At 53.8% G+C, this 10,898-nt stretch overlaps 4 protein-coding genes across 4 annotated transcripts; 2 read left to right on the top strand and 2 right to left on the bottom strand.

Moving 5' to 3' along the window:
• Nucleotides 1-169: 169 nt before the first annotated feature.
• On the top strand, nt 170-2,650 carry LOC131205835 (ubiquitin carboxyl-terminal hydrolase 46). The gene is made up of 5 exons (XM_058198102.1): nt 170-311; nt 404-484; nt 547-1,368; nt 1,434-1,577; nt 1,644-2,650. The coding sequence occupies exons 1-5, from the start codon at nt 309-311 to the stop codon at nt 1,749-1,751; spliced, it is 1,158 nt and encodes a 385-aa protein (XP_058054085.1). The 5' UTR covers nt 170-308; the 3' UTR covers nt 1,752-2,650.
• A 73-nt stretch (nt 2,651-2,723) lies between these two features.
• On the bottom strand, nt 2,724-3,987 carry LOC131205838 (large ribosomal subunit protein eL21). Its single transcript, XM_058198103.1, has 3 exons — nt 3,935-3,987; nt 3,482-3,653; nt 2,724-3,219 (listed from the first exon to the last, which is right to left on the bottom strand). The coding sequence occupies exons 2-3, from the start codon at nt 3,608-3,610 to the stop codon at nt 2,863-2,865; spliced, it is 486 nt and encodes a 161-aa protein (XP_058054086.1). The 5' UTR covers nt 3,611-3,653; nt 3,935-3,987; the 3' UTR covers nt 2,724-2,862.
• Nucleotides 3,988-4,365: 378 nt separating this feature from the next.
• LOC131214941 (spermidine synthase) lies at nt 4,366-5,554 on the top strand. Its single transcript, XM_058209291.1, has 3 exons — nt 4,366-4,547; nt 4,622-5,219; nt 5,285-5,554. The coding sequence occupies exons 1-3, from the start codon at nt 4,414-4,416 to the stop codon at nt 5,420-5,422; spliced, it is 870 nt and encodes a 289-aa protein (XP_058065274.1). The 5' UTR covers nt 4,366-4,413; the 3' UTR covers nt 5,423-5,554.
• A 544-nt stretch (nt 5,555-6,098) lies between these two features.
• On the bottom strand, nt 6,099-10,672 carry LOC131213552 (protein suppressor of sable). The gene is made up of 3 exons (XM_058207620.1): nt 9,788-10,672; nt 7,885-9,696; nt 6,099-7,811 (listed from the first exon to the last, which is right to left on the bottom strand). The coding sequence occupies exons 1-3, from the start codon at nt 10,670-10,672 to the stop codon at nt 6,579-6,581; spliced, it is 3,930 nt and encodes a 1,309-aa protein (XP_058063603.1). The 3' UTR covers nt 6,099-6,578.
• Nucleotides 10,673-10,898: the final 226 nt, after the last annotated feature.

Genomic DNA, 10,898 nt, shown 5'->3' with positions numbered 1-10,898 from the left:
AGTCGGACCCTTGCGCTTGCACAAGGTTTGACGTTGGCAGGGTTGTGTTGACCCTGGAGTTTGACAGCCTGTTTGACAGCGCATCTTCCCTTCCTTTCGTTCCACGAGCACGACAGAGATAGAGACATAAAAGAGGAAAAATGTCAATAAAGTGGTAGAATTTCTTCGCCAAACATTCATCGGCGAGTGTTTTGTGTTTTCCCACCTTGAATCTTGAATGCCGAGGTCATTGTGAAGTGAGTCGCGTTTTGTAGAATTTTTTAGATAACCGGACGAAAGATTGCTTTAATGTTGCTCGCCGCAACAGCATGGTAAGTCGCTGGCGCTCTCCGGGCGTAAAAATGTGCGGCGGGTTGATGTGACCTTCCCCTTCCGTTTCATTTCGCTCGTTGGCCGGACACAGGGTGCAAACATCTCCCAGCTCGAGCGTGATATCGGATCGGATCAGTTTCCCCCGAACGAGCACTACTTTGGGTTGGTCAACGTAAGTAAGGCTTCGTCGGTGGTGTGCCGTTTGGTTCCCTGATGGGTGCGTTTTGTTTACAGTTCGGAAACACCTGCTACAGTAACTCGGTCCTGCAGGCGCTCTACTTCTGTCGGCCATTCCGGGAGAAGGTGCTAGAGTACAAGGCCAAGAACCGTCGCACGAAGGAAACGCTGCTGTCCTGTTTGGCCGATCTGTTCTACAGCATAGCGACACAGAAGAAGAAGGTGGGCTCGATTGCTCCGAAAAAGTTCATCGCCCGGCTGCGCAAGGAGAAGGAAGAGTTTGATAATTATATGCAACAAGATGCGCACGAATTCCTCAACTTTCTCATCAACCACATCAACGAGATCATTCTGGCCGAACGCAACCAGGCGAAGGCGCCGGCCGGGAAGGGCAGCAACAGTAGCAACAGCAGCAGTAACAACACCAACAACATCAGCAACGGTACGGGAAGCAATGGGACGGTGGGAGGCCATACCGGCAGTCTGGGGCCGTCGGATAACGCGAGCAGCACGGAACCGACGTGGGTGCACGAGATATTTCAGGGCATCCTGACGAGCGAGACGCGCTGTCTGAACTGCGAGACCGTCAGCAGCAAGGATGAGAACTTCTTCGATCTGCAGGTGGACGTCGATCAGAACACCAGCATCACGCACTGTTTGCGGTGCTTCAGCAACACGGAAACGTTGTGTAGTGATAACAAATTCAAATGTGATAACTGCTGTAGCTACCAGGAAGCGCAGAAGCGGATGCGGGTCAAGAAGTTGCCGATGATCCTGGCGCTCCACCTGAAGCGCTTCAAGTACATGGAGCAGTACAATCGCCACATCAAGGTGTCGCACCGGGTCGTGTTTCCGCTGGAGCTGCGACTCTTCAATACGGTAAGGCCATCGTGATGGGGAGGTAGTCGCCTTATCGGGTATTTTACCCCCTTGTCCCCTTGCAGTCCGATGATGCAGTGAACCCCGACCGACTGTACGACCTTATGGCGGTGGTCATCCACTGTGGTTCCGGTCCGAACCGGGGCCACTACATCAGTATCGTTAAAAGCCACGGCTTTTGGCTGCTGTTCGACGACGACATGGTCGACGTAAGTTTTCCGTCGGTAGGGAAAGCTGAGGCTTACTCAAATTTTGTTTTAACACCTGTTCCACAGAAAATAGAGGCTTCCACCATCGAGGATTTCTACGGGCTTACGTCGGACATTCAGAAATCGTCGGAAACGGGCTACATCCTGTTCTACCAGTCTCGTGACTGTGCCTGAGGGGCGATCGAAGCAACCGTAGCCGGGTAACACGGTGTGAAAAAGTGCCCATCGCCTGCTAAGATTTTAGTGAAAATGGTGACGTTTCGGGGAAAGTGCATGAAAAATGGCACCTTGTGAAGCGAGCAAAGCGGTGGCCACCACCGGCGGTGGCGTACTCTAGAGAGGTTGACCAGTTTGTTTTGTTAAATCTATTTATTTTGCTGGCGCAGAGTTAGGAATATAGTTTTTCTATAGATGATATTGGTTTGTGTAGCGGTAAGAGCATTAAGCACTTAACAAACACCCTTTTCGAGTAGTTTCTTTCAACTGTAGATTATCTATTGGTACGAGCAAAGGATCAGTTCCAGGAAGCAAGCAGCTAGGGCCGGTAGTTTATAAAACACGAATCGTTATCGTTGTGCAAGGCCAGAGGGAGGTCGATTAAATCAATCAAAATTAAGCAACCGTTTGATGGCAACAACAGGGAACGATAGAAGAAACGTCCGCAAAGCGTTGGGGATACACGTGGAAGGGAATGTTAGAAGTTTTCCCCGGCCAGAACAAGGCTCTCAGCCGGTTTCGTTTAGTTTTCCCGCCACAGAACCACATACGGCACCCGTTCCGTGGTGCGGATAACCCTGTAACACTTAATAGAAGTTATACTTATGCAGCATTTTTAGACTAAAATTGGGAGAAAGGTGCAAGAAGATCGGAAAATCTCATCCGGACAGGACTAAAAGTGAAAACACCTCAACGAATTCAGGGCGGTAAGAGGCACACACATTTAAAACGTAAGTGAACAAAAGGATCTTGCCATGGCAGCCGGAAGAGGACAACCAACCTTATGTGAAACGAAAGTCACTTTTAAATGCCAATAATGATAGGAATACCGTAACTAAATAAACAATAATGGAACTGTTTCAGCACTGGCGTGCAGTGTGACCTATGGGGGGATTCCTAAGCGTAAACATAAAACACAAACGCGGAGTGTACGATTTTCATCACGATCTGTATTGTATCGATCTTGTAACTCCGCTTAAAGTACACACTCTTCTCCCATTCCGATCGCCAACCTCACACGGATGCACTCTCGTCTGTCACACAGTTCTCACGCACGCACAACGCACGCTTAGGCAATGAACTCGTACGGGATCGGAGCGAGGAAGATGGGCGTCGGTGGCTTCTTGATCACGCGGGCAACGCGCGGCGGTTCCGGTTTGCGCTTCAGCGACACCTTAAACTTCAGCTGGCGCTCCTTGATCTCCTTGCGCTTGACATCGTTGTCTTTCACGCGACGCAGGAAGTCCTCCCGGCAGCGCGACGGCTGCACATGCTCGATGCGCACGTTGATACGCTTGGCCAGAATCTTACCCCGGACGCGCTTGTTCACGATCACGCCGAGTGCGTGCTTCGTCACGTTGTAAACGCGGCCCGTCTTGCCGTGGTACGCCTTATACGGCATTCCCTTGTGGACGGCTCCGTGACCCTGGAAGGAAGGTAAAAGCATTTTAATGCGGAACCGGACCGGGAACTGGTCCCTCTCGGGACAGTTTGTCCGCGGTGCGGCTTGGAACTCCAACACGGTTCGGACCGAGTGTTGAAAACAAACAATGCACCGCCGAGCTCGAGCAAACATTGCCGAGCCCGGTGTTACTGTTGGAGAGTTTATTAAGGGGCCGTCGGTAGCTGTTCCGTTGGCCCCTCCTGAAAATCTCCCATATCAGCTGGACCGGGCCGGAGGAGCTTACCTTGATATCGACGTAGTCGCCGGCTTTGTACACCTTCATGTACGTGGACAGCGGGATGGTGCCATGCTTGCGGAATCCGCGGGAGAACATGTGCCGGGTTCCCCGGCGATAACCCTTCGAGTTCGTCATGATGGATTCTGGGGGTTGGCTATACGGGTGTGAAACGACTTATCTGAAAGGCGAAACAGATAGTTGTTAAAACGGATTGCTTCGTCCGCGGGGCAGGAACCAGTATCGTCTCCTGTCAACGCACGGTTGCTGACAGAGCAACACGAAGACGCACACAACATGCGACGAGCCAAAGCACATTCGTTGGTTGGTTCACACATTATCTTTCGCTGGCCATCGCTGGCCAGCTATCGACACGGTCGATTGGCAACGTTCGGGGTGTAAAATATGCGCTTGGGTGGAAAATTAAACATGTTTAACTTTTGCGCTAGCGGCGATACGTACCGTCAACTTCACGATTGCCGAAGAAAAGGTTAAGCGGAGAGCAGTTCGGGCTGTCAACGGTGGTGGCAGCACCGACATCCGGCTGTCACTGCTTTGGCAGGGCTGTGTGAAACATCAAAGGAACGGTTGCGTTCGAGCCCTTCAATAATTCAATTAGTTTTCTTTCAATGCTGTGATAAAAAATCAGCCGGCAAATTAAAAACAGAGTAATTCCAACATTAGCCCGAATTATCACGTTTGTTTTAGAAACAGCTTTCTTTGCAATTCGATTTACTCCAAAAATAGAGATTCGCGGTTCAACAATTATTCAAGTGCCCCACTGCGAGGTACTTTTCGATCCGTGTCCGTTCAACTGATTACACGATTCGCTGTGATAAAAAGTAAACGCAGAGGATTGTGTTTTTGACATTCGCCGGTTTAGTGATAACACCTGAAAAACGCAACAACGAACCGCGGATCCGTACGCTGCCAAGTAAAACATGAACCCCCCGACGGACACATGGTTCCGTGAGGTGTCCGACGAGTTATGGCCGGGCCAGTGCTTTTCGCTGAAAGTGAAGAAGGTGCTCCACGAGGAGCGCTCCAAGTTCCAGCACATCAAGATCGTGCAAAGGTGCGTATTAAGGTGGCGCAGGGATCGACGGGGCGGCTGGTGCTTACGGTATTCTGGTTCCGTCCCCCGGGCAGTGAATCTCACGGCGTAGTGCTGATCTTGGACGGCATCATTCAGTGTACGGAACGGGATGAGTTTGCCTACCAGGAGATGATCTCGTTTTTGCCCCTCTGCTGCCACCCGAACCCGCAGCGGGTACTGATCGTTGGCGGTGGCGACGGAGGAGTGGCCCGCGAGGTGGTCAAACATCCTTCGGTGACGGAAGTGCACCAGGTCGAGATCGACGACCGGGTGGTGGCGCTCTCGCAGCAGTACCTCCCGTTCATGGCCTGCGGGTTCCAGTCACCGAAGCTGCAACTGACGATCGGTGACGGGTTCGAGTACATGAAGCAGCACGAGGGCGCGTTCGACGTAATCATCACCGATTCGAGCGATCCGATCGGGCCGGCCGAATCACTGTTCCGCGAGTCGTACTTCGAGCTCGCCAAACGGGCACTCCGGCCGAACGGAATCATCTGCTCGCAGGGCGGTAGTTTCTGGCTCGATGCGGAACACGTCCGCGCGACCCTCGACTACTGCCGCAAGCATTTCCCGCGCGTCACCTACGGCCTGGCGGCGGTTCCTTCGTATCCGACCGGTCAGATCGGTTTCTTCATCGCCAGCCTTAACCCGGTAAGTGTGCCACGTAACCGATCGCCCCGCTGGGCTCTGCACTCAGCTTGTTTTTTGTTACGCAGGAATCCCAGTTTGTGGAACCGAGCCGAACGTTCACCGTGGAGGAAGTGGACAGGCTTGGGCTGCGCTACTACACAACGGATGTCCACCGGGCCGCCTTCACGTTGCCACGGTTCGCGGCGAAGGCACTGCACGAGTAACGGCAGGTGGGTTCCGCTCCGTCATTCCAGTTTTTATTTTGAGTATCTTTTGCCACGCTGTCAAAGATGTGGCCCCGGTTTTATGGGTGTCGTTACGAAGTAATAAATGTTGTTTACTGTTCTTTACCTTTATAATAAAACGAAATTTTATAGAACGCCGGAAGAGTGAAAACATTTTTTCCGTCGAGGGAACGCTCCGATGGCAGTTTCAGGTTGCATTATGCTTACGACGCATTTTGCACGCCATCGTTTCGATCACCACCCAGTTGGTGTGTCATTTATCAAACAGTGCGTAATCAACACGCCAACACCACGAAAGAAAATTGATTAGATTTCCTATTACCAAAGTTCCAAGTGTTTGTGTCGCGGGTAAATAAATTTGCCCGTTTTATGCTGTGGGAGCGTGTGTCCGCGGTGGCCAGCTTCTAATCGGCCTAGAAGCTTAATCGCTGCCACGCACACCGAGTACTAGCATTGGACCACGTGTTCCGCGTTATCGTGTGCCAGTGCGAGACTCCGCACCTCCGAAGCCTTATAAAAGCTCTCGCAGACCCGCAAATGCTTTCGTAAAGTGCAAAGAAAGGAACGTTGTTTTTAAATAAATACATTTTATTTAACGCGCCTGTCCAGCACAAAGCAATGGGCCAGCAAACTATACACATTAGCCGACATAATTGTTGTTTTATTTTATACAATCAATCCTTTTCATGGCTAGGATTTATTTAATTTAATAGAACAATCAATCAATTATAATGTACATAAAGAAGCTAGCGAGCAGCATATTATTACGCTTACATAATTTGCGGTCACATCATGTTAACATACCCACGGCGATATGCTACCATTAGTCTTGATCAGTCGAGTGTTGTAATTGTAAAACAGTAATGTAAGTGAACGCGCGGAATCTCGGCCGGTGGCCGAGCCGCGAGTTCGCTTTACGCTGGTATTGAGTAGAGATAGAGTTTCGCTTATCATTCTAACGGAAGCCGCATTCTTAGCGCCCCGGGGCCTCCGCTCCCATTTATAAATTGCCAATCGCTGTCAGGAGCCCTCCCGTGATCTACTATCTGTACAATTAATTGGCCAGCACCGTGGTGGACCAAAAGGACGAGTTCCTTCTCGGCGCGATCGCAATAGGTTTGCACTGGAGTCCGATTCACTTTTTTCGATCCATCCGCCGATTGTTGTTGCGCCGGTTGTTACCATTGTTGCCTTGGCCACCGCCCATCATCCCTGGACCGCCACCACCACCACCACCGCCGCCGCCGTTGTTGTTCCATCGATCGTTGTTGTTGCGAAAGTTTTGCCCGATCCGATTGTTGTTGCGCATGTTGCGCATACTGTTGTTGTTCGGGTTGCCCTGTGTCCACGGTGGAATGTTGTTGCCGCCTCCACCGTGGTCCGGACCACCCTTGTGGTTTAGGTTGCCCATCGCGAGGAACTGTTCGAACGGCATTCTGGGCGCTATACCGAGCAGGCCCGGCGGTAGCGCATTCGATCCCGCTTCAGCGGGCATCGGTGGCCCGAACCGTGACGGATTGTTACCGCCCGGGGAACCGTTAATGTTCAGGAACGGGGGTGGTGGCCCGCCCGACATGGCGTTCGGAGGTGGGACGTTCAACAGAGGCTGTACGTTGATGGGCGGCGGAACGTGTACCGGAACCGCGATACCGCCGGCAAGGGTCGGCGGCGGCACGTTCGGTAGGAAGCTTGGCGGTGGCAGGTTCGGCACTACGGCCACCTCGCAGAACGCGACCGTGTGGTCGACGTACACGTTCAGGCAGGTCAGGATGTGCTGTAGCATGCTGTTGGTACCGAGGAACTTCATGAACTCGCTCAGCCGCTCCGTCGAGCGGTCCGAGCTGTGGTACTTTTTCATCTCCGTCGACAGGATGGCCAGCTGCTGGTTGACCATGATCTTGTGCTTCGTGCCCAGCTCCTTGTACCAGGCGGACTTTTGCAGGATCGTTTGCACGTCCATCTGGGTCGTCGGGGCACTGTTGGGGATCGGTGGCGGAAGGTTACCGAAGGGAGCAGCCCCGCCATCCGATTGCTGCTGCTGGGCCAATTGTTTGGCCTCGGCGTGCCGCTTCCGAGGATCAACTCGTGGGGCGCTTGGCACGGTTTGTGGTGGCATGGAAGAGTGTGGCGCAGGAGGAAGGGACGCCGGGTGCGACGGGACACCGTAGAGAGGGGAAGAAGTGGAACTCGCGTCGGGTGACTTGATACCTTCGGTGGAGTCTCCGTCGTCGTGGGAATCTTTCGCGTCCTCCTCGTCACTGTGCAGACCGAACAGCCGGCGCAGTCGCGGATCCCTCGTGCCCATGGGCCGTTGCATCGAGCGCCGGAGGGCTTGGAAGTTGGGCTTCGGTATGTCAACCACGTATACCTGTAAAAGGGATAATGGGACAGCGGGTCAGTTGAAGATTAACCAGCAATTCCGACAAGCCGGGTGCACCTACCTTGTACTGGATCGTAGCATGCGATCCGATCGAACCATCGATCTCCGTCGCCGGGACGTAGTTGCCCATCATGGGCTTGAACGGGAATCCCATGTTACGTGACCGCAACCCGTCGGCTCCGTACTCGCTCGACCCGTCGTCATTAAGGTCTAACGGAAGGGGCCGATCGGAGCGACCGTAAGCCAACCCACCCGAAACGGGAGAACGAGGACCATCGGGTGAGGAAACGTTATCCGAATCGTCCCGATCGTATATCGAAGGAGGTCCACTTGTTATTCGCCGTTTGTTGATCGACGATGGCGTCTTAGCTGCCGGCTTTGGCTTCGGTGTCGGAGCTGTGGCGATCGTTGTGGAACCGCTATCCAACGACATGGACGGTGTCCAAACCTCGTCGGCGTTGAGGTCGGTGTGAGTTGAACCATTTTCATCCTTCGTGGAAGCCGTGACCGGGGAACTTTCGGAGCGCTGTGGGGAAACTTTCTTGGCCGCGGACTTGTCGAGACTTCCGTAGAGTAGGAAATCCCCCAGGCCTTGGGCGTAATCGATCTTGGGCGGAACGAGTGGAGGCAACAGCATGCCGCTCTCCTCGTTCGCCGCCTGGACACGCTGCTTTTCGCCGTCCTCGTTCTCGCTCTCCTCATCTTCTTCGATGTTGATCTTGAGATGGTTTTCGTCATCGTCGTCATCGTCGTCTTCGTCTTCCGGCTCGTTGCTAATCAAACAGGCCGTGTCGGTTGCGTTCAGGTCGTCCTCGTCCAGATTGGAGTCTTTGATGTACTGGGAGTAGTCCACGGTCGGTGGTTTGATGAGAAGACTGGGCGGAATCAGCGGATTACTAGGGGCGCTGCTGTCCTCTGCTTGAGATTCGCTTTGCGATTCTGACCGATCGATTGGAGGAAGAATTCTCATGTCCACATCCTTGTTACCCCCACCGACATGCTCACTGGTGGCGGACTCGACCGGCGTAGGGGGTACTTCAAGCCCCGGAAGGATTCGCATATCGAGATCCTTCGCACCGGCCGTCCCCAATCCACGATCCAGCGAACTCCTGTCCCCTTCGCTACCCATGCCACCCGACGGGGCTTGCCCACCGGTATTGCGGAACTTCTTAACACTCATTGCCTTCACCTGCAGATCGTGAATCTGCGTTATGCTCAGGCCCAGATCGTTGAGCTGCGCCACCGTCAGTTGGCTGATTTCGTCCAACGTCCGAATGCCCATCTGCTCGAGATCGTTGATCTGAGTGGCCGTTATGACGCTCGTCAGGTGGTGCAAACTGAGCGGCTCACCGTCGTGCGCCTTCACGTCGTCCTCCTCGCGATCGGGCGTTCGCTCCTCTTCTTCCAGCCGCTCGCGCCATCGGGAATTCTTACTGCGGTGCTGCCTCGAATTGCCGGCCGCATGCGGTGAGCTCAAGGAATCCAGAAGGGAAGGTATCTTGACGTCGCCACCACCACCACCACCACCATCGCTAACTGGGTCCTGCCTGCCGTACCGTTCCAAGAGCTTCCGGTGGGTCGTGTTCAGGAGCCCGATCGCCGTCTCGCGGTTGATACGCTGAAAGTCGCCAAGAATCTCTTGCGGTGCCGTTTCCAGGTGCTTCAGCAGGATGATCCGCAGATCGTTCGTCAGCGGCTCGCCGTGGCTGAAGTGGCACTTTTCGCGCTCCTTGCACTTCATGCCCAGGTAGTAGTACTTGCACGGGAAGTCCTTGTGCATGTAGAGACACTTTTCCCGCTTCGCACAGCAGTCCATCAGATAGAACTTGCAGAGTTCCATCTTGCGCGGGCCCGTTGGGCGATATTTTTCGTCCTGAAAAATGGAGAGAACCAGAACCGTTAAGAAGGTCAGGCAATAAGTCCGAAAGTCAGTAGTTTTGTACGGCTGTGCGGCCGTTACTTACATCCGAATCGTCCCGCTTCCGCTTCCGATTGTCCCGACCCGCTTTGCTGCTCCTCTGTCTTCCCTGTTGCTTCTGCTGTTTCCGCTTGTTGCGATTGTATTCTCTTTCCCGTTCCCGTTCTCGATCCGCCACTCTCTGCTCCCGATCGCGTTCTCGATTCCGCTCCCGTTCTCGATCACGAGCCCGGTCCCGATCACCCCGACGTACCGACGATGAGCCGTCGGATGAATAGTGAGTGTCGGCTTCGGAGTCGGCGGACACCAATACTTCCGGTGGGCCTCCAGCCTGGGGGCTTCCTCCGCGCATATTGAGCATTTCGTACTCCAGGTCTAGTTCGCCCCGATCTTCCCCGTCCTGGTCACCGTCGTCAAGCCGTTGCTGTTTGCTGCTGGGTTGATGATCTCCTCCACCAGCACCACCACCGCCACCACCAGAACCGCCTCGTGACGATTTTTTACGCTTTCTCGACTTTCTACTGCCACCGCCACTACCAGCGTGGCCGCCACCGCCGGGCATATCTTCTTCATCGTTGTGACCGATCGCGGCCGACGGCATCGGTGGCTGCACGCCATCCTTCTTCAGTGCGTTCGCGATCGCACTCTCCACTTTTGCCCCCCAATCGTCTACAACCGGGCCCGGCTTGGAGCGGCCTTGGTTGGGCTTGGCGCTTGCCGGCGAATGGTGATCCCGGCCCGGCCCGTGAGAGGGGCCGGGCGATTGTAGTCTGTCCCCGCCTCGTCGATCATTGTCTTGTTGGCTGGGTTTCTCAACGTCATCTTTATAGTCACTGGGTGACGGTTGGGTCAGCGGCGGATCTATCGGCTGCACGTCATCGTCTTCGTCATCCTCAATTTCTCCGTCCTCTAGATCTTCGGGATCGCTCATGGTTCCGTTTGTGGTAACGAGTTTCGAGGAGTTCTATCAGCTTTGCACTACGCGCTTGATCGATCTACGCTATGGGATCTAGGAAATCGGAAAGAAAGACCGAAATGCGTCGCAAGGTCAGGTCAGGGCCAATGGATATAATGATAGTAAAATAATCTCATTCTTTCAAGCGCAATCATAAAGTACAGGAATCTCATATCGTTCGTTAGGGGGCAGGCATTTGCAC

This window comes from Anopheles bellator, chromosome 1 (genome assembly GCF_943735745.2).
Source record: "Anopheles bellator chromosome 1, idAnoBellAS_SP24_06.2, whole genome shotgun sequence".
In the NCBI taxonomy this organism is placed as follows: domain Eukaryota; kingdom Metazoa; phylum Arthropoda; class Insecta; order Diptera; family Culicidae; genus Anopheles; species Anopheles bellator.
Note: the sequence above shows the minus strand (reverse complement) of the source record. Positions and strands in the feature narration are given on the sequence as shown.

Excerpts from the sequence above, each read along its gene's own strand:
- LOC131205835 (XM_058198102.1), top strand. Across the intron at positions 485-546 it reads ACTACTTTGGGTTGGTCAAC|TTCGGAAACACCTGCTACAG; the intron begins GTAAGTAAGGCT and ends TTTTGTTTACAG. Across the intron at positions 1,578-1,643 it reads TCGACGACGACATGGTCGAC|AAAATAGAGGCTTCCACCAT; the intron begins GTAAGTTTTCCG and ends CCTGTTCCACAG.
- LOC131205838 (XM_058198103.1), bottom strand. The coding sequence starts at position 3,610 with ATGACGAACTCGAAGGGTTATCGCCGGGGAACCCGGCACATGTTCTCC. Across the intron at positions 3,220-3,481 it reads GCGACTACGTCGATATCAAG|GGTCACGGAGCCGTCCACAA; the intron begins GTAAGCTCCTCC and ends CCTTCCTTCCAG.
- LOC131214941 (XM_058209291.1), top strand. The coding sequence starts at position 4,414 with ATGAACCCCCCGACGGACACATGGTTCCGTGAGGTGTCCGACGAGTTA. Across the intron at positions 4,548-4,621 it reads CACATCAAGATCGTGCAAAG|TGAATCTCACGGCGTAGTGC; the intron begins GTGCGTATTAAG and ends TCCCCCGGGCAG. Across the intron at positions 5,220-5,284 it reads TCATCGCCAGCCTTAACCCG|GAATCCCAGTTTGTGGAACC; the intron begins GTAAGTGTGCCA and ends TTTGTTACGCAG.
- LOC131213552 (XM_058207620.1), bottom strand. The coding sequence starts at position 10,672 with ATGAGCGATCCCGAAGATCTAGAGGACGGAGAAATTGAGGATGACGAA. Across the intron at positions 9,697-9,787 it reads GGAAGCGGGACGATTCGGAT|GACGAAAAATATCGCCCAAC; the intron begins GTAAGTAACGGC and ends TCCATTTTTCAG. Across the intron at positions 7,812-7,884 it reads ATGCTACGATCCAGTACAAG|GTATACGTGGTTGACATACC; the intron begins GTAGGTGCACCC and ends TCCCTTTTACAG.